Source organism: Chinchilla lanigera, unplaced genomic scaffold (genome assembly GCF_000276665.1).
Source record: "Chinchilla lanigera isolate Chin_1 unplaced genomic scaffold, ChiLan1.0 scaffold00010, whole genome shotgun sequence".
Classification (NCBI taxonomy): Eukaryota; Metazoa; Chordata; class Mammalia; order Rodentia; family Chinchillidae; genus Chinchilla; species Chinchilla lanigera.
In genome coordinates this window covers 32364015-32384796 of record NW_004955411.1, presented here as the reverse complement: position 1 = coordinate 32384796, position 20782 = coordinate 32364015, and the positions used below count along the sequence as shown (strand labels likewise).

The window sequence follows — 20782 nt, the reverse complement described above, 5'->3', positions numbered from 1 at the left end:
CCCGGCGGAGCTGCGCCCCGGGGCGCTTGTGCCCCGCGTGCCGGCCCCCCTGCCCTCTCGGTCTGATTTCCCACGCTGTGTGAGGGCCTTGTGGCCGAGACGTACAGGCACATGTGCGTGCCTATTGCTGCATGTTTTCATTAAAAGAAAAGCAAGCTGTTTGTTCAGGTGGGTCGTCCGGAGGAATCTGGACACGAAGTCCAAGCCGACAAGCGTTATCCGAATGGGGTTAAACATTCCAAAGTTGCAGAGGGGCTTTCAACTTCCCCGTAGAGTAACGTTTGCGTGCTTTTTACTGCAGACATTTAGCGTGGCACAGGGAGCAGTAGAGTGCCAGAAAGCCAAGGTTGCGGGAAACTGAGGCACGGGAGCGATCCCTTCGGGCTGGATTGGAATTCGCAGATCCTTGGCTGCCATCTGTCCCACCACCACCCTGCAGTTTATTTCTTTTTGTAACCATATAGTTCTAGTTTCTGGTTTTAAAGTGTATCTCCGTTCAGGACACTGCCACCTACCCTCAGTACTGGGACTTGGGCAAGGTTTTTGTGTCTTACTAGTTTTGCGTACTCAGTTGCTAGCCTGTGGTAACTTAGTAGGTGTTCGTTAAATATTTGCTAAATGAATGGAGAGAAACTTCCGGATTTGAGAAGATGGGGATCAGAGTGGGCTATTGTTCTGGTGGGTTAACTAGAGTGTTCCTGGCCGTTGAAATTTAGACAGAAACTGAGCCTTTAAAATCTGTCGTGTAAGCCAGGTGTGGTGCTGCACGCCAGTAATCCCAGCACCCGGGAGGCTAAGGCAGGAGGATCGCTTTGAGTTCTAGAGCAGCCTGGGCTCTCTAGAGTGAGCTCAAGGCTAGTCTGAACTGCATAGCGAGACCCTCTCAAAAATTAAAATAAAATAAAGTGAAATAAAATCTGTCTTGTAGCCGGGCATAGTGGTACACACCTGGGGCATGACTGTAATCCCAGCACTTGGAAGGCTGAGGCAGGAGAATCACTGCATTTTGAGGCCAGCCTGGGCTACATAGTGAGTTCAAGGACAGCCTGAACTACATAGGGAGACCCGGTCTCAACACACCCGCCCCCAAATCTGTCATGTAAAAGCTGCCATCCAGTGTGGACTTTTAACTAGATAGGAGAAAAGTTTCATATTGTTCTTGCACCCCCAACTATCACGCCCCAACACACGGAAGAAGGTAAGCAGCACAGCAGTCTAGTGTCATGTTGACACGGGTCTTCACATACTCCGCCTGTGGTCCCTTCATGGCACCTTATGTAAGCAAAGGTATGGCAGAATGGCCGATAATTAGGAAAAGGGAAATTGGACTCAACCCTGACAGGTTTGATCACATGAAAATTTATTATTATTTTTCTTTTTTGAGACAGGGTCTCATGGAGCAGTTCAGGCTGGCCTTGAACTCAGTATGTGGCCCAGGCTGGCCTCAAACTTGCAATGATCCTGCTGCCTCAGCCTCCCAAGTCCTGGGATTACAGGTGTGTGCCACCACACTTTGTTCAAATCATTGTTCTAGAATTGAAGTTTTCTCAGCAGGTCCTCCAATAATATGCCTTCCCTCCATTTTTCACCCTATTTGAGATACCCTTAAAATTGGCCTTGGTAGTTTGAAATTCATGTGATGCAGTTGAACTTCGCTGCCTCCTGAAAGACCAGCCTGCGCTCTGACTGAATAAGGAAAGCAGCAACAATTACAGCTTTAGAAGAACTTGGGGAAAATTGCCCTGGTTTTGTGAGGACTGGTTCTTTTCAAACTGTAGTTGCAGATGTGTCTAAAAATAAAAACAAATTGTGAACATGGCCTGCTAGTCCCATGGGCAGCGTGCCACTGCCAAGAGGGCTGGGTTCTGAGAGCCCTGAGGCTCTTGGATGACCTATGAACCCAGAGACCCAGCTGGCGGCTAGGGGATGGCCTGGGAACATTCTTCCTGTCCTTGGGGAGAGTGTTTAATTTGATTTTACCCTTCTCCCTTCTCCCTCCCCCCCCCTTTTTTTTTCATTTGAAAGAAAAGCTACACTTTTGTAAATCTTATTTTGTTTCTTGTTTGAGTCAGGGTCTTGCTATGTAGTTTGGGATGGTCTTGAACTCACTATATAGGCCAGGCTGGCTTTGAGCTTGTAGCAGTCCTGCCTCAGCTTCCTTTCTGTGTGCTGGGATTACAGGTGTGCACTATTATGCTAAGCTTCTAACCAATTTTTTTTTTATATAGTTTGTATTAAAAATTGTATCTATAAAATTTAAAAATTTTGTAGTAAGTCACATTGAGTGCTTTATAATTTTCACAAAAACACTGAGATGAGATGGTTCTCAGCTTCATTTCACAGAGGAACCAACGCTTGGATGGATAGAGAAGCAGCTCTATAACTTACTTTTGGATGCTAAAATGGTAACTGGCTAAAAGCCTTTTTAAAAATCTGTGCTAAAACTGGGCATGGTGATACATACCTGTAATCCCAGGACTCAGGAGGCTGAGGCAAGAGGATTGCTGTGAGTTCGAGGGCAGCCAGGACTACATATTGAGTTCAAGGTAGCCTGAACTACAGAATGAGAGAGATCCTGTCTCAAAAGAAAAATAATCTAGGTTAAAGCTGAGCATGGGAGGCTGAGGCAGGAGGATTGACACGAGTTCAAAGCCAGGCTGGACTACATAGTGAGGTCAAGACCAGCCTAAACCACATAGTAAGACCCTGTCTCAAACAAACAAACAAACAAAAAACCCCAACATAATCTGGTTAAGGGTCAGAGTTTGCAACCTAGTTCTCCCTGACTCTAAAGTTCAATGCGGAGTGGCACCTTGAAGGTCACTGTACTCCCTTGTGGCTGCCTAGGTCATCTGAGGGCTTGAGTGGCTGCCTGATGTGCTCCTGCATCCCAGGCCTAGCACACAGATGCAGCCTGACCTGGAGGGGAAAGTGGAGCAGGGGCTCACCCACCCACCCCCACCCCCGTCTCTGCTCCCCTTGGAAGGCTGGACAGAGGCTGTCAACCTTGGACTCTGCCCTTGCCCGGTCCCCCTTCCTGACCTGTCGAATCCCCCAGCAAGGTGCAGGTGGCCCGCGTCCACCTGCGCAGGAGAGAGGTCGTGTCAGGACTGCATAGGTTAACATGTCAAACCCTTAGAGCATGGAGCCAGCTACGAGAATATCGGCTGCCGGTCTCCTTTTCTGTGTTTAATTTCTAGAAGTGAAATCGGGTGTGGTGGCCCACACTTACAATCCAAGTACTTGGGAGGCTGGGGCAGGAGGGTTGCTGCAAGTTCAAGACAACCCTGGGTTACATAGCGAGACCCTGTCTCAAAAAACTGGGGTGAAAGATAAGAGTTAATTATCACTTAGAGGGGAGAAGCATATGAAGTCAGATCATGCGATGTGGTAGTTATGAAAATGTTGAAGTGCAGTTTTGGTCTGAGTCAAGCCTTTAAAGTCCGAGTTTATTGGCGACATTTCCAAAATGAATGAGTGGACCGTGTTCTTTCCGCCTTACCCTTTGTGTGGGGCAGGGGTTGTAAAAGCTCAACACTCCACACTGTCTCAGGTTCCAGTCACATTCCTTGTTTTTTTGTTTTTGTTTGACGTAGGGTCTCGCTATGTATCCCAGGCTGGCCTCAAACCTGTGGCAGTTCTCCTGCCTCAGCTTCCCAAATGCTGGGATTACATGCGTGTGCCACCACACCTGGCCCCAAGCACATTCCTTATTTTGGGTCTCATCTTCTCAAGGAAATGTGGCAAGAGTGTTTGCTTCACATAACGCCGGGAGACAAGTCTTGGGGCGAGGAGGATTTGCTGCGAGTGGCCAGGGTCAGGGCTGCAGGGCTGGCTCCTACCTGACCTGCACCCCCACCCCTTGGCAGGTCCTGGCTGGCAGATGTTTCTCGGTGTGGGGCAGCATCTGGAGTCAGCTGGCTGGGATTTGAACCTTGAGGTTTCAGGAAGCCAAGTACTTCCCATTTCTGAGCCTCTGCTTGTCCTGTGTGACTTGGGGCCAGCCGCAACCACTGGCGGCTCTTACAAAGGGCCTGGTGTGTCTGGGGTTTCCAGACAGCGCGGTAGATGGTACTGTGGCCCCCAGCTGCCTGTGCCTGGGCACTAGAGAATGCTTTCTCTGCTTTCTTCAGAGCCCGAGGGCCGGGGAGGGAAGAGACATGGTCCTGCAGGGCACCTTGCCTCCCGCAGGTTACCTCCCCACCTGCCGAGGTGGAATTTCCCGTGAGCCCTTCATGCGGCCCTCCACCTGCCCATTTCATGAGGAGCTCGCAGGCTCCTTCCCTTCCAGTAGCCCAGCTCCTCAGCTCGCCAGCCCTCTGTTCACCTGGATCCACCCCGCAGGCTTGGTGCCAGGTTGGCCCGGTGCTGAGGTGAGGAAGGAAGGCAGCTGCAGGTGAGGCCCCGACTCCGAGAAAACCACAGAGCCCCGCGGATGGTCATCCACACGGCCGTCTTGGCCTGAACGTGGACAGCCAGTGTTGCTGCCCCAAGGAGCTTCTAAGCCTCCTTTCTAGACCTCAGCTCCTGCTCCCAGCTTTGAGTCTGCTGAGCAGCCGGCAGCAGCTCCGCTCGGGTCCCTGCTCCAGGGTGCTTGGCCTGGTTTGCTTTGTTTCAGCTCTGAAATCTGGCACATTTTGAAAAAACACCCAAGTCTTGGGCAGATGTAGTGATAGATGCGATGCATACACCGGGAAATGGCGTTTCCTTGGGCTTAAAGTTGATTCTTTTTCTCCTTTTCATTCACATTTGGCTTTATTGGAGCCCAGGCTGGCCTCGAATCTGTAGCAATCCTCCTACCTCACCCACCTGAGTGCTGGCATTATAGGTGTATGCCACCAAGCCTGGCTTTTTTTTTTTGGAGACAGGTTCTTGCTTTGTATTCCAGGCTGACCTTGACCTCACTGTGTTCTTCAGGTTGACCTCAAACTTTGGGGATGTCCTTACCTCAGCCGCCCAAATGCTGAGATCAGAGGCGTGTGGCACCATGCCCAGCTTCTCTTACATTTTTTGCAGGTTTTCCTGTAGAGTATCAGTAATTAATAACAGCTAATGGTTCTGGAGGGCTTCCCTGCCTCCAGATACCCCTAGTCACAGCCTGGCCCTCCAGTTCCTTCCTGTGGTCGGGACAAACCTAACCATCGAGTGTGAGGAGGCCTCCAGGCCCAGGTTCATTGCCCTCTGGCTTTTTTGCTCATTGTTGTGGCTCAGAATCACAAGTTTCCAGTGAGTGAGGCTCTGTAGGTGCAGAAAGATTAGTTCAGGATGCTCTCCTTCCCCATCACTGGGGACTGAAACCAGGGCCCAAGGAATGCAGGCAAGCACTCCCCGACGGAGTTCTACCCCCGTCCTTCGCAGCGGTCTGCAGAACATGATGAGGAGTACCAAGCAGTTTCTTTTTTATTTATTTATTTATTTTTGTCTTTTGTTGTTGTTGTCGTTTTTCCTGTACCAGAGATTGAACTCATGACCTTGCGCTTACTGGGCAGGCGCTGTGCCCCTGAGCTAAATCCCCAGCCCCTATTTTTGTCTTTTTGATACAGGGTCTCACTGTGCAGTTCAGGCTGACCTTGAGCTCACTTTGTAGCCCAGGTTGGCCTTGAATTGGCAACAATCCTTCTGCCTCAGCCTCCAGAGTGCTAGGATTGCAGGCGTGCGCCACCACACCTGGCCCAAGCTGTTTCTTGATTGAAGTAGACAAAGTTACTCCTGAATGGATTTTTCCCCTTGAATTAATTTTGGTTAGGATTATCTGTCCCTGCTTCCAGGTGTGGTGCTGCACTCCTGTAATTCTAGCACTTTGGAAAGCTGAGGCAGGAGGATCATAAGTTCTAGCCCAGCCTGGGAAATTTAGTGACTTAGCAAGACCCTGTCTCAAAATATCAAATGAAAAAGGGTTGAGGATGTAGCTCAGTGCATAGCCATGGGTTCAATCCCCAGTACCAAAACTAAAAACTTACCTTTCTCCTTAAGGAGGTAAAAGTCTTATATGTCCATGTTAGCGTTTAAAAATTTGTGTCCACATGTAATCTCAGTACTTGGAAGGCTGAGGCAGGAGGATGCCATGAGTTCAAGGCCAGCCTAGGCTACACAGTGAGTTCAAGGCCTGGCTGAACTACGTAGCAAGACCCTGCCTAAAAAAAAAAAAAGAAAAAAGAAAAAAGAAAAAAACTTGCATCCAGATGACCAAATGTACTGGGGGCTTCTCCACAGGTGTGGTAGGCAGCCTGCGCTTGCTAGGTAGTTGTCCCGTGCTGTTCCTGACCTTGGGGTTCTGACCCCTCTGCCCCTACCCCTTCTTTTCTCTCCCGCCCTCTGCTCTTGCCCTGCTCCCTAGGGTTCAAGTATATGCTATGGGACCGTATCTGCCCCGCCTGGCTTGTGAGCCCTGCACAGGAATAGCACCCCTGGCAGGGCCGGCCTCGCCTTCCATGCCTGGGTCCCACAACATGCAGTAGTAGGGAAAGTGCATGCACCATCTGAGGCCCCTTTCTGCCCTCCAGCTGCGCCTGTGTGTCATCCTGTAAAACGGATGGGAGCAGCCCCGCATGTTCATGGTAAAGCTCTGGGCCGGGCTGGTGTGGCGGGCATGCCCCCTGCCGCCAGTGGAGCACGGTGCCCCACTCAGCGTGTCCGGTGCGCAGCTCCCCAGCAGAAGGGAGCCTGCCTCGGTCTCTTCCAGAGAAAGCCCCACCTCCAGGTTGTCACTCAGGATCTGTCCTGGGGGGACGCAGAGTGAAGTTAGCAGTGATGCACACATTTCTGTGACCCGACAGTTTAATTTAAAAAGAGGTAAGAAGCAGGGTCATCAAACCTGTTAGTCTCAAGGTCCCTTTAGACTTTGAAATTATTGGCGACCCCTGGGCTTTCATTTTTGTGGGTTATAGCTGTCCATATTTAGGGTGTTAAAGAGTGCACATGAGCCGGGTGTTGTGCACGTAAGGAGGAGGATCGTTGTGAGTTCGAGGCCAGTCTGAACTGCATAGCCAGACCCTGTCTCAAAAAAACAAAGCAAAACAAAAAGAGTACCTTTAGTAATGCTGGGAAAATTTAAATATTTACTTAGTTTTACTTTTTTGTTTGTTTTTTTTCTGGTACGGGGAACCAAACTCGCGACCTTGCTCTTGCCAGGCAGGCGCTGTGCCACTGAGCTAAATCCCCAGCCCCAGTTTTACTTATTGTTAAGTGACCAATACTAACAAGAATAAATATCCATTATAAGGATATGGAATAACATTTTTGTGGCATGTAGCTATACTTTTTAAAAAACCTAATAGGATGAGCAACACTGTTGACCTTTTTGCAAATGCCATGAGTAGCTGGCTTCCTAGAAGTCCTCTGAGGGCTGGGCACGGCTCGATGTAGGGTGGCACACTCTAGTGCCCAGGCCAGGCCAGGCCCTGGTATCAGGACAGAGAGATAAGCGGAGCTTTCCTGGCCACCTCAGTCAGTGGTCACCTGTGAACCAGCTGTGCCTTCTGGAGAGTTCCTCTCCACACTTAGACAGTGAGAGGGAAAGGGCAGGATTTTTTTCCCTCTGGTATCAGGACTCAAACTCAGGACCTCACGCTTGCCAGGCAGGTGCCAAGGGCAGTTTTGAAAATGTTTCTATCTTGGGGTCTTGTTCAGGTGAGCCTGCCCCAGCCCCCAGGAAACGCCCTGGCTGTGCGGTCAGTTCAGTGGTGTACTTACTGCACTGTCCCACTCTGGCTGGCGGAGCCTGCCAGTGGTGGAGCTGGGGGAGGATGCATGCAGCCAGGGAGAACACCACTCCACACTCCCCTGGTAGAGAACTGCTGATGTAGAACATCTCTGGGAAGACTTGTTTCTTTGTTTTGAGATAGGGTCTCACTATGCAGTTCACCCTGGCCTTGAACTCACCTTGTAGCCAGGCTGGCCTTGAACTCGAGATCCTCCTGCCTCTGCCTCTTGAGTGCTGAGATTACAGATGTGTGCCACCACGCCCAGCTGTTTTGAAATTTTTTTTTTTTTTTTTTTTTTTTTTAAATTTTTGAGGCAGAGTCTCGCTATGTAGTCCAGGCTGCCCTTGAATTCGTGTAGTGGAGACTGGCACAGGATCTTGGTGATCTGTATGACCACAACCTCCTGAGCCCTGGATTTCAGGCATTTGCTACCATTCCTGACTTGTGCTGCCTCCAGGACAGTAACCAGTGACTGGACAGATGCTCTGGGGGAAGAAGGCTGATTGGGGGGCTGCGTGCGTGCAGAGTGATCCCCAGTTTGAGGTTTGTGTTGAGAGGGAAGGCTTTGGAGCAGGGAGACACTGGAAAAGTTCCCACGCAGGCCAGCAGGTGGAGGATGCAGGCGTGGCAGCAGCCAGATGCCGTAGGGTCCTTGGTGGCTGCGTGGCTCCTGCTAACCTGCAGTTACACAATGGGAAGGAATGTCTGTGGCATGTACGGCATCCAGGCACTCGTGTCCACCCACGAAGAGCAGAGTTCGTGACCCTCCACTGAACAGATGACCAGGAAATGGAGGTAGCAACGTGATACCCGTCTCCTTTCTCCCCAGCCGTGACTTGTTGCTGAGCTGTCACCAGTTGGCTTGGGGGATGCAGGGAGTGACCTGCACGTCCCTGTGCAGCCTTCCTCGCGCACGGCAGGCAGGCTGGAGTCTGTCCAGGCCTCAGGCAGGCTGGGTTTCCAGGTGGCTGCTCTGTGGTGAGAGCAGTGTGGGTTGGTTCCCCGCTGCCGCGGCACAGAGCGCGAGTCAGCCAGGCCGGGTTCATCGAGAGCACCTTCCATGAGGAGGGCGCTGCTCTTCCTCCTCTGGCGAGCTGGCAGGAGCTACAGACAGACTCGCTTTCGACCCTGGTTCTGCCGCTCAGTCTCTGCGTGACACTGAGAGGCGGCCTGTCCTGGGTTCCTTTCATGGTGACACTGGGATTCAGGTAGCTCACAGCCAGGCGGAGGTGTGCGTGCAGTGGCACTGGGCACTCAGCCTGCAGATCGTGGGCTGCGATGTGAGGAGGACCTTCACCTGACTCCGCAGGGGGAGGCCGGCCCTCTGGCCCGCAGGTGGCCCTCTGGAGGGCTGGGGGTTGCTTCCTTGCTTACCTAGCATCTGCCGCTTGTCTGCAAGAGTTCGAAGTGTCCTCCCAGGCAGACGCGCGCTGGGTGTCTTGGATGCTCGGGCAGCTGGCCCTGCCTCCAACCTTGCCCCAAGCTTTCGGGATCCTTAGCATCCTCCACCCATGTGCAGGGGCTGTGTATGCTCCCATGTCACTTCTGGGGCTTCACCAGTGGGGTGCTAATTTGCCACTGCAATGTCCTGGATGTAACTTCACGCAGTGCCCTACTGACAGGTGCCTGAGGAACATGGGTGGGCGAATTTCATGGCAGATAAACGGCGCCTTCTTGCTCTGTCCCTCTATTCTCTGTTGTGCTCTTTCATCCAATCTTTTTTGTTTTTTCTTTTTTTAAGGGTTTTTATTATTTATTTATTTATTTATTTATTTATTTAGGTACTAGGGATTAAACCCGGGGCCCTCACACTGAGCTACATCCTCAGTCCTTTTTTTTACCTTTTATTTTTGAGACAGGGAGACTTGCCAAGTTAATAAATTGCCCAAACTGGGCTTAAACTTGCAGTTCTCCTGCCTCGGCTTCCCAGAGTGCTGAGGTTGTAAGTGTGCACCACTGCACTTGGCGTTTTGATTCCCTTTCTTCTAGTGTTCACTCACCCTCTTATTGATTGATTGAGTTTTATTTTTTGGAAACACGGTCTTTGGTATGTAACCCAGGCTGGCGTCAAAGTCAGGGCAGTCCTCCTACCTGTCTCCCAAGTGCTGGGATTGCAGGCCCAGCTTGCTTATTTTTCTAACACTGTTCTGCTTAGCCAGAATCTTTGGAGTATTTTTTCACCATCACCTCTTTTCCTCAAGTAAATCATCTGCCATCTCTCCTGTTTCCTGCTTTTAATCTCAGGAATGTAACCTGTATCCTTGCCTGCCTCCAACTGCGTTCCGTTCTGCTCCTCACTCTCGCCTTTGTTGGGAGGGGATCGATGTGTGATTGTGTGGCAGCTTCTGAGGGCACCGGCTGACCTGCAGTGTTTCCTGCTAAGCCCCTGGCTGGGCCGGAGCCGGTGACTTTGTACCTGGCCTGGCCAGCTCTTCTGTGCCCTCAGGCATACCCAGCGCACAGGCGAGCTTTATTTCTTGAAGTACAATGGAAGAATTGCTGAACTTTGCCTGATAAAACAGTGCACGGATCCTTGAAGTTGACTTAGTGTTTTCCTTCAGTAACAATGTACTTTGGGTGTTTTTCAGACAGGAGACAGCTTTATGAGCAGGAATTATTTTTAATTTCAAATCTTATTTTCTCTTAGTGCTCTGAAAGGTAGTATAATTCAGGGATGAAAAGAACTGTGCCTGTCGCAGTGTAATTGGGGTGCTCCGAGGACAGTACTGCACAGACACACCTTGTACCTCTCCCCATGCTTAGTGGATTTTGAAGTCACTACTGTGTGCAAGGCCACCTACACCACGTCGTTTGCCCCTCTAAAACGGAGGGCTGTCGCTGCACTGTGTTGGACACACATCATTCCAGGGCCACCCCTTTCATGTTTACTGAATATCGTAGCTGGCATCTCTGAAAGAAGTGTCACGAGAGATGTTTCGTAGTCCTTCCTGTGCTCTTTAACAAAAATGAGAACTCTCTCAGGGCTGGGGGTATAGCTCAGTGGCATTAAGCGCCTGCCTGGCAAGCGCAAGGTCGTGAGTTTGATCCCTGGTACCGGGAGGGCGGGGAACCTGTGTCTGCAGTCACCTGAATCATTGTGGGAACCACAACTACACAGCAGCAACATTAGAGGTTGCAATTTGGAACTTCTGTTTCAAATATCGCTACCTCATTCGTGCCTGGGCCTTTTACTGCACATGCCGCGTGGGATTGGAGGGACTCCAACGCCGAGCTGTGGTAGTGACGGTGGTGTAGGCTCCCTGCTGCCCGTGGCAGCAGCAGTCAGGGCTGGCTCTGCTAAGAGCACCGCGCCGTGCTTCCTGGCTCATCCTCCCCAGGTCTGCTGGGAGCAACCGAGTGTGCTCTGAAGCCCTCACCTGCGCCAAGCTCTCCTTGTTGCTTCTGTGGGAGGGGCTGGCTTAGTGCCACCCAGTAAAAATACAACGGAACCCCACGTATAGTTTAAAATTTTCTAGTAACCACATTTAAAGAATAGGCCATTTGTTTTGATGAAGTATTCTATTTAGCCCGTAAGCCCACAATACTATCACTGCAGCATACAATCAGTATCAAGCAACTACTAACACAATGTTTTATATCCCGGTTACTAGGCTGAGCCTGAAATCTGGTATGTATTTTATATTTAGTGCATTGCCATTTGCACTGGCCACATTCTGAGTCGTCTGTGGCCACGGGTCTCTCGGCTACCTGGGGTGTTAAGGACTCAGCTTGATTTATTGGAATTCACAGCTGCCCTTCTTTAGCCTTTCATTTCATGCCTAGGATTTATAAGCAGAGACCAAAAGAGGAACATCCATTTCGAGGGCTTTTCTAAGACCTGATTTGCTGAGAGAATGTTCCCGTGGCCAGTAAGTGGCATTTCGTGGGTATTCCGGTGTGTTCTGTCCCCAAGAAGGCTTGAGAAGGGCCTGAATCCTAGCCATGGAGGCAGCGCCTGCCCCTCCCTGGCACCTGCAGGCCTGGCCCCACTGAGAGAACGTGTCCCTTCACGGTGCCCCGGAGTCCCCAGCCTCCTCTTCCCCAGAGCTGGGGCTTCGGGTTAGGGTTTTCTCTGTGGGTAGGGAACAATAAGGAAAAAATCAAGCAATAAATGAAGACTTTTTTGTCTTTTCATTTAGTGGAATAGAAGATGAACTCAGCTGAATTCAGTGAAGATGTAGAAGAAGGTAAAAGTTTTTAATTTAACATTTTTGAGTAGGCCACATATATTCACACAGCTCAAAAATATAAAAAGATAAGTAAGGGGCTGGGGATATAGCTCAGTGGCATAAGCGCCTGTCTGGCAAGTGCAAGGTTGTGAGTTTGATCCCTGGTACTGCAAAAAAAAAGTAAGGAAAGTTTCCTTCTACCCCTCGTTCCCACTAGCCTCTACCCACACACCTGTTGTAAGCATCTTATGGAGTTTTTCAGTTACTTCTTTTGTGATGTTGTGGATTCAACCTAGGACCTTTGCCTTGAGCTCTATCCCTAGCCCTTTTTCATTTTTTATTTTGAGACAAGTGTTGAGACAGGTGTCGGGTGTTACTAAGTCGCTAATAAGTCACCAAGGTTGGGCTTGAATTTTCAATCCTCCTGCCTCAGCCTCCCATAGTACTGGGATTACAAATCTGTCCCGCTACACCCAACCTGGAATTACGTTTTAGTAGCAACAGAAAGATAATATTTGGTTATTTTTGTCTTATCTCCTGCCTTCCCCCAAAAGATTTTTAAACCAATTTTGAGCTTGGAACACAGTTTTATTGCATAGCCCCAGTACAGTCAGTTAAAGATCACATGGCTGGATCACTGGGTGTGGTGGGGCACACCTGTAATCCCAGCACTCGGGAGACTGAGGCAGGAGGATCATTTCGAGCTCAAGACCAGCCTGGGCTACAAAGTGAGCTCAAGACCAGCCTGAACTTCATATAGAGACTCTGTCTCAAAAAGACAAAAAAAAAAAAAAAAAAATCTCTCAGCTGGAAAGCACAGGGTTGTGATCAGACTTCATCCTCTGCGGGGCGCGGCTAGCGGGTGGCCCACGAAGGCCTGCTGGTCTCAGCAGAGCAGGCCTGATCTTTCCCACTGAGCCCTATTTCTTCTCTGCTGCAGTTCTAAAAAGTAACACTGTGAAGGTGGAGACGGAAAGCGAGGATGCTGCTCTGGACTGCTCGCTGAGCTCCAGGACCGCAGAGAAGCACGCTCTGGACAGCGTCTTCACCGCCCTCCAAGTGTCCAGCAAACGCCGGCAGCTGGGTGGCGACGGCCAGCCAGACTGTGTCTCCAGTGTGAAGAGGAGGCGGCTGATTCCCGAGGTGAGGGCCCAACCTCTCCATGCTCCGCTGCACGCCAGCTGCCTCGGTCTCCGTCTCCGCGGGTGCGGGCTCTGCACCCCTGCTAACCCCTTGGCGTGAGGAGGGTGTCGCTGAAGCTGTCCCGTCTCTGGCTTCAGTTTCCCGGAGGTGTCTCCCAGTGAAATCCGTGTTTCGTCTGGATTCCTTACTGGGAGGGGAGATCTACTCTGTGAGCTGCTCGTCTGCTGTGCTCTGCAGCGGGTGGACGGTTGCTGCCTGTGGGGATAGCGGGGTGGCTGACACTGCCCTCCTGCAGCCTCGAAGTCACCCGCTGCGGAAAGCCTGTAATTGCAGGTGTCCGCGTGTCTGTCTGTTAGGGAGCTCACTCCCTGGAGAATGCTTCAGGGAATCTGTAGAGCTGAGGGTTCTCTCATTTTGTACCCATTACCCTGAGAGTCACTATTTGCGAGTGTGCTTTGTTTCTTGACCGCTTGCTGGTTATCTTGAACCTGGCTGATGAGGTAGATGGGAAACGGAAATGGTCACGTGGTCCTCACTGCAGCCTGCAGTTGGCGTGGGAGAGAAGCGGTGCACAAAGCCGATGGAGACACCCTTAGGAGCGTAGGGACACAAGGCAGGGGTTTGGGCTCAGCTGCTTTTTCCATTGTTCATCCCCCGTCCAGCAAGTAGGCCTTTAACTCTCAGAAAAAACGTTTCCCCAGACTAGCTCTGAGTGCCTTCTCTGCTCCCCTCAGCCCCAATACTCACTCTTTGTGAGACCCAGGTGAGCATTTTAAGTTGTGTGTGTGTGTTAAAAAAAGCTCAAGTTTTAATTGGCTGTGGTCGCACATGCCTGTGATCCTAACACTCTTGGGAGACTGAGGCAGGAAGATCACAACTTTGAGCCTTTCATGTGCAACTTAGCAAGACCCTGTCTCAAAAATACAAAAAAGGGCTAGGGATGTAACTCAGTTCGAAGACCCTTTGTTCAATCCTCAGTACCAGGGGGAAAAAAAAGCCCAGATTTTCATTGTTTTTTGTCATTAGCCAGAGCACATAGGGTATTATTCCAGGACTCTTATTTTTTTTATTCTCACTCTAGGACTTTTGGCTTTGTGGTTTTGTTCTCCTTTATTGGATATCAGGACAGATCCAAAGAAGCTGGAAATTTATGCACTTTTGGGACTTGTGCAGGCTTTAATAAGTAAAAACTCCTTTTCTTTAATTGCAATAATGATGAAACTAAGATTTTAACCAGGATTTAAATATACATGTTTATATTACATAGAACCTGTACTCTATACCAGGCCACTGAGGTGCGCATTTACTGTGTTTTATCTTTATTTATTTATGTATGCTGTTCTTGGGATTGCACTCAGGCCCTCAAACATGCTAGGCAGGTGCCCCACTACTGGGCTATACCCCAGGCCTTTTTTTTTCTTTTGGAGAAAGGGTCTGGCTAAATTGCCTGGCTGGCCTCAGACTTCAAATCCTCCTGCCTTATCCTCTCAAAACTTACTAATTTATGTATTTAGATTTTTTTCAGACAACTTATATTGAGATGTAATTCACATACTATGCGTTCTACCAGTTTACATTTTGTGTAGTTTGGTGGTTTTCAGAATATTCACGAAATTGTGCATCCATTCCCACAAACAGTTGGAGAACATTTTCTTTTTTTGTCTTTTTTTTTTTTGAGACAGGGTCTCACTATGCAGTTCAGGCTAGCCTTGAGCTCACTTTGTAGCCCAGGCTGGGCTTCTTGAACTCCCAATGATCCTCCTGCCTCAGCCTCCCGAGTGCTGGGATTATAGGTGTGCACCACCATGCCTGGCTGGAGAACATTTTCATACCCTGAAAAAGCCCTACACTTTAGCAGTCCGCCCCACTCCCCACCCCAGCTCCTATCTTCTCTCTATGCGTTTGCCTGTTCTGAGCATTTCACTTAAATGGAATTACATGAAGTGAGACCTTTTGTGTCTGGTTTCTTTCACTTAGTATGTTTTGGAGATTCATCCATGCTGTAGCATCAGTGCTTCATTCTATTTTAAAAAATAGACTTTACTTTAGAGTGGTTTTAGGTTTACAATAAAATCAAGTGAAAGGTAAGGATTTCCCATCCACTTCCTGTTCCTTCCGTGCGAACCTCCCCAGAGTCACAGTGGATGAATCAGACTTGACACATTACTGCCCTTGCTCCATCGTTTATGTAGAATTTACTCTTGGTCTTGTATAGTGGGTTTGGAAAAATGTCAAGAGACCTGTGTCTGCCGTTCCTAGTATCATACAGGGCAATGTCGCTCTGCTAAGGACCCCCGGCAACCACTCATCTGTGGATTGCCTTTACCAGAATGACCTACAGTTGGAATCAGAGTTTATGGCCAGTTCAGATTACCTTTGTTCACTTAATGATATGCATTTATGTCTCTTCCATAGCTTTTCATGGCTTGCTGGCTCATTGCCCTGTAGTGCTGAATAGTACTCCATGGTCTGGGTGTGTAGTATGTATTCATCTCCTAAAGACATTTTGAGCACTTCCCGTTTTCGCAGTTAGGAAGGTCAGCTGCTACGAACATTCATGTATACGTGTATGTGTGGACGTGAGCTTCATCCCCTTTGGGTGAATAGTGTGGTGGATTAACTAGTGGTCAACTTGTAACGCCCAGCTGAACTGAACGAGCATGTCACTTCCTGGCTCTAGTGCAGATCCCTCAGCCTGCTAGCACAGATCCTTCATCCCGCTGGCACAGACTTTCTGGCTTCCACCACTGACCTTTGGGCCTTCCCAGTGCAGATCCTTGGTACAGACTTCCATGAGACATTGTCAGGGGCGCCAGGCCTCCAGCTGGACTCGTGGAGGACATTACTGTGGGATGTCCAGGTCCTCAGCTGGATTCTGTGGGTCTCTAGTGGACAGGGATCTTCTGTACCTTTTTGCATTTGACTCTCTGGGTGAATCCTATACATTACTTATAATCGATAAACTACGTGTTCTGTATTAAATCCTTTCCCTTGTAAATCGTGGCTACAACAAACAGAGAAAAGGTAGTTGTTGGTTATAGGGTAGAGTAAGTTTAATTTTATAAGAAACTGCCAGCTACTTCCACAGTGGCTCTAGCAGCCGCAGCACATGACAGCACTGTGGCTGCCGTTTTGCTGGCCTGTGGTGTTGGCAGTTCCTGGAGTCCAGTCTGTCTAATAGGTGTGCGATGATACCTCATTGTCCCCTCAATTCGTGTTTCCCTGACGACATTTGATGTGGAGGATGTTTCCCAATGCTTATTTGCCAGCCATATGTCGTCTTTGAATGAGCTGTCTGTCAAAGATTTTAGCCCACTTAAAATTTTTTTTCCTTTCTTTTTGGAGACAGGGGTCTCACTCTGTAGTTCAGGCTGTCCTTGAACTTACTATGTAGCCCGGGCTGGCTTCAAACTTGCTATGATCCTCCTGCCTCAGCCTCTTGAGTGCTGGGATTACAGGTGTGCACCACCACGCCCAGCCCACTTTGTAACTGAGTACTTTGCATTCTGACTGCGATTTTTTTTTTTTTTTTTCTCTTTTTTCTCTTTTTTTTGGTCTTTTTGAGGCAGGGTCTCACCATGCAGTTCAGGCTGGCCTTGAGCTCACTTTGTAGCTCAGGCTGGTCTCGAACTCGCAACGATCCTCCTGCCTCAGCTTCCTGAGTGCTGGCATTACAGCCGTGCGCCACCACATCCGGCTTGGCTGTTGAATTTTGAAGCGCCCCCACCCTCCAATCTTGTAATGCTGGGGGCTGAACTCAGGAGTGCTAGCCAAGTCCCCTATCTCTGAATTATAGTCACAATCTCAAGAGTTGTATTTCAGTTAAGGATCCTTTATCAGATATGTCTTTTGCAAGCATGGCATGGCGGCCTAGACCTTTACAGGAGAATTGAATGCTCAAGGGCAGCATGGGCAGTTTAGAGCCAGTGTCCAAAAAAAGCAATGTTAGAGATGTTGTTCAGTGCTTCTCAGGTTCAATCCTAGTACAGAGGGGGAAGACAGAAAAATATCTAAGGTCTTGCTAACTTGTCTATCCAGGCTGTCCTTGAACTCACAGTCCTTCCATCTCAGCCTCCCAGATAGTTGCAATTACAGCGCAGGACCATCGCTCTGCTGTGGTGTTTGTTGATGCAGTGGGTGTGGTGCGCACCTGTAATCCCTGCGTCTGGAATCCCAAGGTGGAGGTGGGTAGGATTCCTAGTTCCACCCCAGCCTGGACTGGATAGAGATCTCCTCTCAAATACAAAGCAAAGCAAAACAGAAGACTGCTTGGTTATAGTCATGCAAATCTATTTCTAGGCTCTGTATTCTGATCTGTTTGTCTCTTTTATCACTTGTGTCTTTCAGTAGCAGCACACTGTGAGTCCGGTGGTGTCAGTCCTCTAACTTGCTTTTTTTTTTTTTTGAGAGAGGGTTTCACTGGTAGTCCATGCTGGCCTTGAACTCACTCACTGTGCAGCCCATGCTGGCCTCAAACGCAGGGTGATCCTCCTGTTTCAGCTGCTCAAATGCTGGAATTGTAGCCAAGCACCCCCACACCTTGTCTTTTCTTTCCCTTTGTTTCTGGGTCAACTATTCTGGGTTGTTTGCCTTTCTCAGAGTCAGTTTATTGAAAGTGACAAAATAGCTTGCTGAGTTTTTACTGAGTTTGCATTGAACCTATAAATGAAGAGAAGAGCTGACAATGACAATATATCTATGAGCATGGAATATCGCTTTACTTATCTCTCCACTTAGTTAAACTGTTTATAGTTTTTTTTTTTTTTTTTTTTGTCTTTTTGAGACGGTTTCACTATGCAGTTCAGGCTGGCCTTGAGCTCAGTTTGCAGCCCAGGTTGGTCTCGAACTCGCAACGATCCTCCTGCCTCAGCCTCCAGCCTCCAGAGTGCTGGGATTACAGGTTTGCACCACCAAGCCTGGCCTTCTTTGGTCTTTTTTTTTTGATACCAGGAATTGAACTCAAGACCTTGCACTTGCCACGCAGGCACTTGTGCTGCTGAGCTATATCTCCGGCTTTTTTGATCTTTTTGAAACAGGGTCTCACTATGCAGTTCAGGCTGGCATTGAACTTGAAACGATCCTCCTGCCTCCTGAGTGCTGGGATTACAGGCATGTGTCACCATGCCCGGCTGTAGTATTCAACATGTAGGCTTGTATGTAATTTGTTAGAGTTACATATAAGTACTTAAGTTTTGGAGACCTAATGTATATCATAATTGCATTTTTATTTTAAATTCGAATTATTTTAAAGCGAATTGATTTTGTATAGTAACTTTGTATCTTGCAGCCTTATTTTAATTGCTATTCCAATAGTTTTTCTTTCTTGTCTTTTTGAGACAGGGTCTCACTATGCAGTTTAGGCTGGTCTTGAACTCAGTTTGTAACTTGCAACCATCCTCGTGCCTCAGCCTTCCGAATGCTGGGATTACAGGGGTGCACTGCCACACTGGGCTCTCTAGTAGTTTTCTTGTTGATTCTTTTTGATGTTCTACATAGATAATTGTGGCACAGGCAAATAGTTTTATTTCTCCCTTCCCAGTAAGTAATTCCTTTTATTTTTCCTTTTATTTTCTTTCCTTTCCTCTTCTTTTTTTTTTTTTTTTTGTAACTGGAATCCAACTCATGGCGTCATGCTTGCCAGGCAGACCCTGTGCCACTGAGCTACATCCCTGGCCTGAGACAGGGTCTTGAAATGTAGTTCAGCCTGGCCTGGAATTTACAACAGTCCTCCTGCCTCAGCCACCTGAGTCTGGGATTATGGACGTGCTGCACCACACCCAGCCCCTATTTTGCTTTTTTGTATGTATGTGCTTCAGACAGGGTCTCAGCTTGTAGTTTGGGCTGGTCTTGAGCTCACTATGAGGCCAGGCTGCCTTCATGGTTTTCCTGCTGCAGCCTCCACAGTGTGTCACTGCGCCCAGCTGGAACTTTGTGTCGAGATCCTCAAGCTCAAAGATTGTTTCATCAGCAGAATCTAGTCCACTGAGGAGCTCATGCACAGGTACCCTCATTTCTGTTACAGTGGGGCTTTTTTCCTCTCTTTAGCGCTGCTTTATTGTTCTTCCTTCGAATTTCCATATCTGTGTACGTGGGCCATCAGTTCCTACACCTGTCTGTGCATTCATGCCCTCAGCATATTGATCATACTTGGCTTAAACTCTTTGTTTGGTAATTCCAGCATCTCCCGGCTGAGTGTGGTCTGGTCTGGGTGTGTCTTCTGGGCTTTCTTGGTTGCTGGACATGAGGAACTTGCTAAAAGGAGCTGCCAGAAACAGCCATGAGGGCAGGGGCGGGGCAGGGTGGTGGGGTCTCCAGCCCTGAGGCTGGATTTGCCTGCTCAGCGCCGGCCTTAGCTGCTCCACTCCTGGGGTGGGGCAGGATAGCTGGTTTGTGCTGGAATCCGAATCTTCCTGCCTGCAGGTCAGATAGGTTCTGATAAAGCCTTGGCTCTGGCTGAGTAGTTTCTCCTGAGGGCAAATATCAAGAACAGAATGCTCTGGAGTATTCCAGAATGGTCTGTTTCCTGTGCCTGCCACTGGCAGGAGGGAGTTTTTTGGTGAACTCACTGAGAAGCTTCTCTAGTGCTTGGAGGTAAAACCCACCAAACACAGGGCTCTCTGATCACCGGAGTCCCTGGAGCTTCTACCTCGTGGACTCGTGTACACGGAGCCCCCAGCGGCTCCTGTCCCTGTCCCTGTCCTTGGCTTCCCTCGAGGTCTCTGCACTTGGCTGTCTGCTCTGGGAAGTTCCAATCTGGGGGGCACCAGTCACCTGTCTTAGGGTGTAAAGAAAGTTGTTGATTTTCTTTAGTTTGGCTTTTTACCTGTTGTTGGGATGCATTGGAGACATCTAAGCTCCTCATACGTAGAACCAGAATCCTGAAACCATGTCCTTCCTGTTTTATGACCAAATAATAGTCCACTTATGGTTTGGTTATATACCGTGTTTTGTTTGCCTGTGCATTGGTTGGTGGACATTTGGGTGGTTTTCTACATTTTGCCTATCATGTAATACTTGAGCGAGACATTTTTAAACATTCGTAGTTACCAGCTGGGCCTGGTGGTACATGCCTATCTTCTCAGCACTTGGGAAGCTGAGGCAGGAAGATTGTGAGTTTGAGGCTAGCCTGGGCTACATAACAAGTTCAAGGCAGCTTGTCTCAAAACAAACAGAGAGAGAGAAAAAGAAAGAGACTGAGAGAGAAAGAAAGTTTATAATGTCCAGACAAGGAAGTTGAATTAGACAGGGTGGTATATGTCTGTAACCTAGGTACTAGGGAGCCTGAGGCAGGAGAATTGCAAGATCAAGGCCAGCCTGGGCAAATTAGCAAGACCACGTCTCAAAATAAAAAATAAAAAGGGCCAGAGATATACCCCAGTGACAGAACTGGGTTCAATTCCCCGTACCCATTAGGGGGAAAATGTTCAATTTTTTTATATCTATGAGCTTAAGAGGGGGAATTTTGGGGGGTGGAACTCAGGGCCTTCCTACTGAGCTACATTCTCAGCTCTTTTTTTTTTTTTCCCCATTAATTTTGAGACAGAGTCTCGCTAAATCACTAGGTTGTCCAGGTTGAACCTGTGGTCCTTCTGTGTCAGCCTCCCGGAGTGTCATCACAGCCAGTCCTATGCACATTTTTAAATAAGGGAATACTGTACCTAACGGGAAATGCCACCTTGACTCTAGCTTACTCCAGCCACTTTCTGCGGTATTCCATGAGTGGATGGCAGTTCACAGCGCAGTGAATAACGACTTGATGAAAACTTA

At 48.9% G+C, this 20782-nt stretch overlaps 1 protein-coding gene across 4 annotated transcripts in view; it reads left to right on the top strand.

The window, feature by feature from the left end:
* Window positions 1-20782, top strand: part of Bend3 (BEN domain containing 3) — a 38224-nt gene continuing 17442 nt past the window's right edge. The window contains exons 1-3 of one of the 4 annotated variants that reach the window (XM_005377836.2): window positions 1-168; window positions 11843-11890; window positions 12813-13015. In XM_005377836.2, coding sequence (XP_005377893.1) covers window positions 11854-11890; window positions 12813-13015 — 240 coding nt within the window. In that variant the 5' untranslated portion in view covers window positions 1-168; window positions 11843-11853. Of the gene's footprint in view, window positions 169-1472; window positions 1497-8475; window positions 8499-11379; window positions 11573-11842; window positions 11891-12812; window positions 13016-20782 lie in introns of those variants that run through there. The other 3 variants (XM_013510795.1, XM_013510797.1, XM_013510796.1) reach the window with 3 other exon arrangements.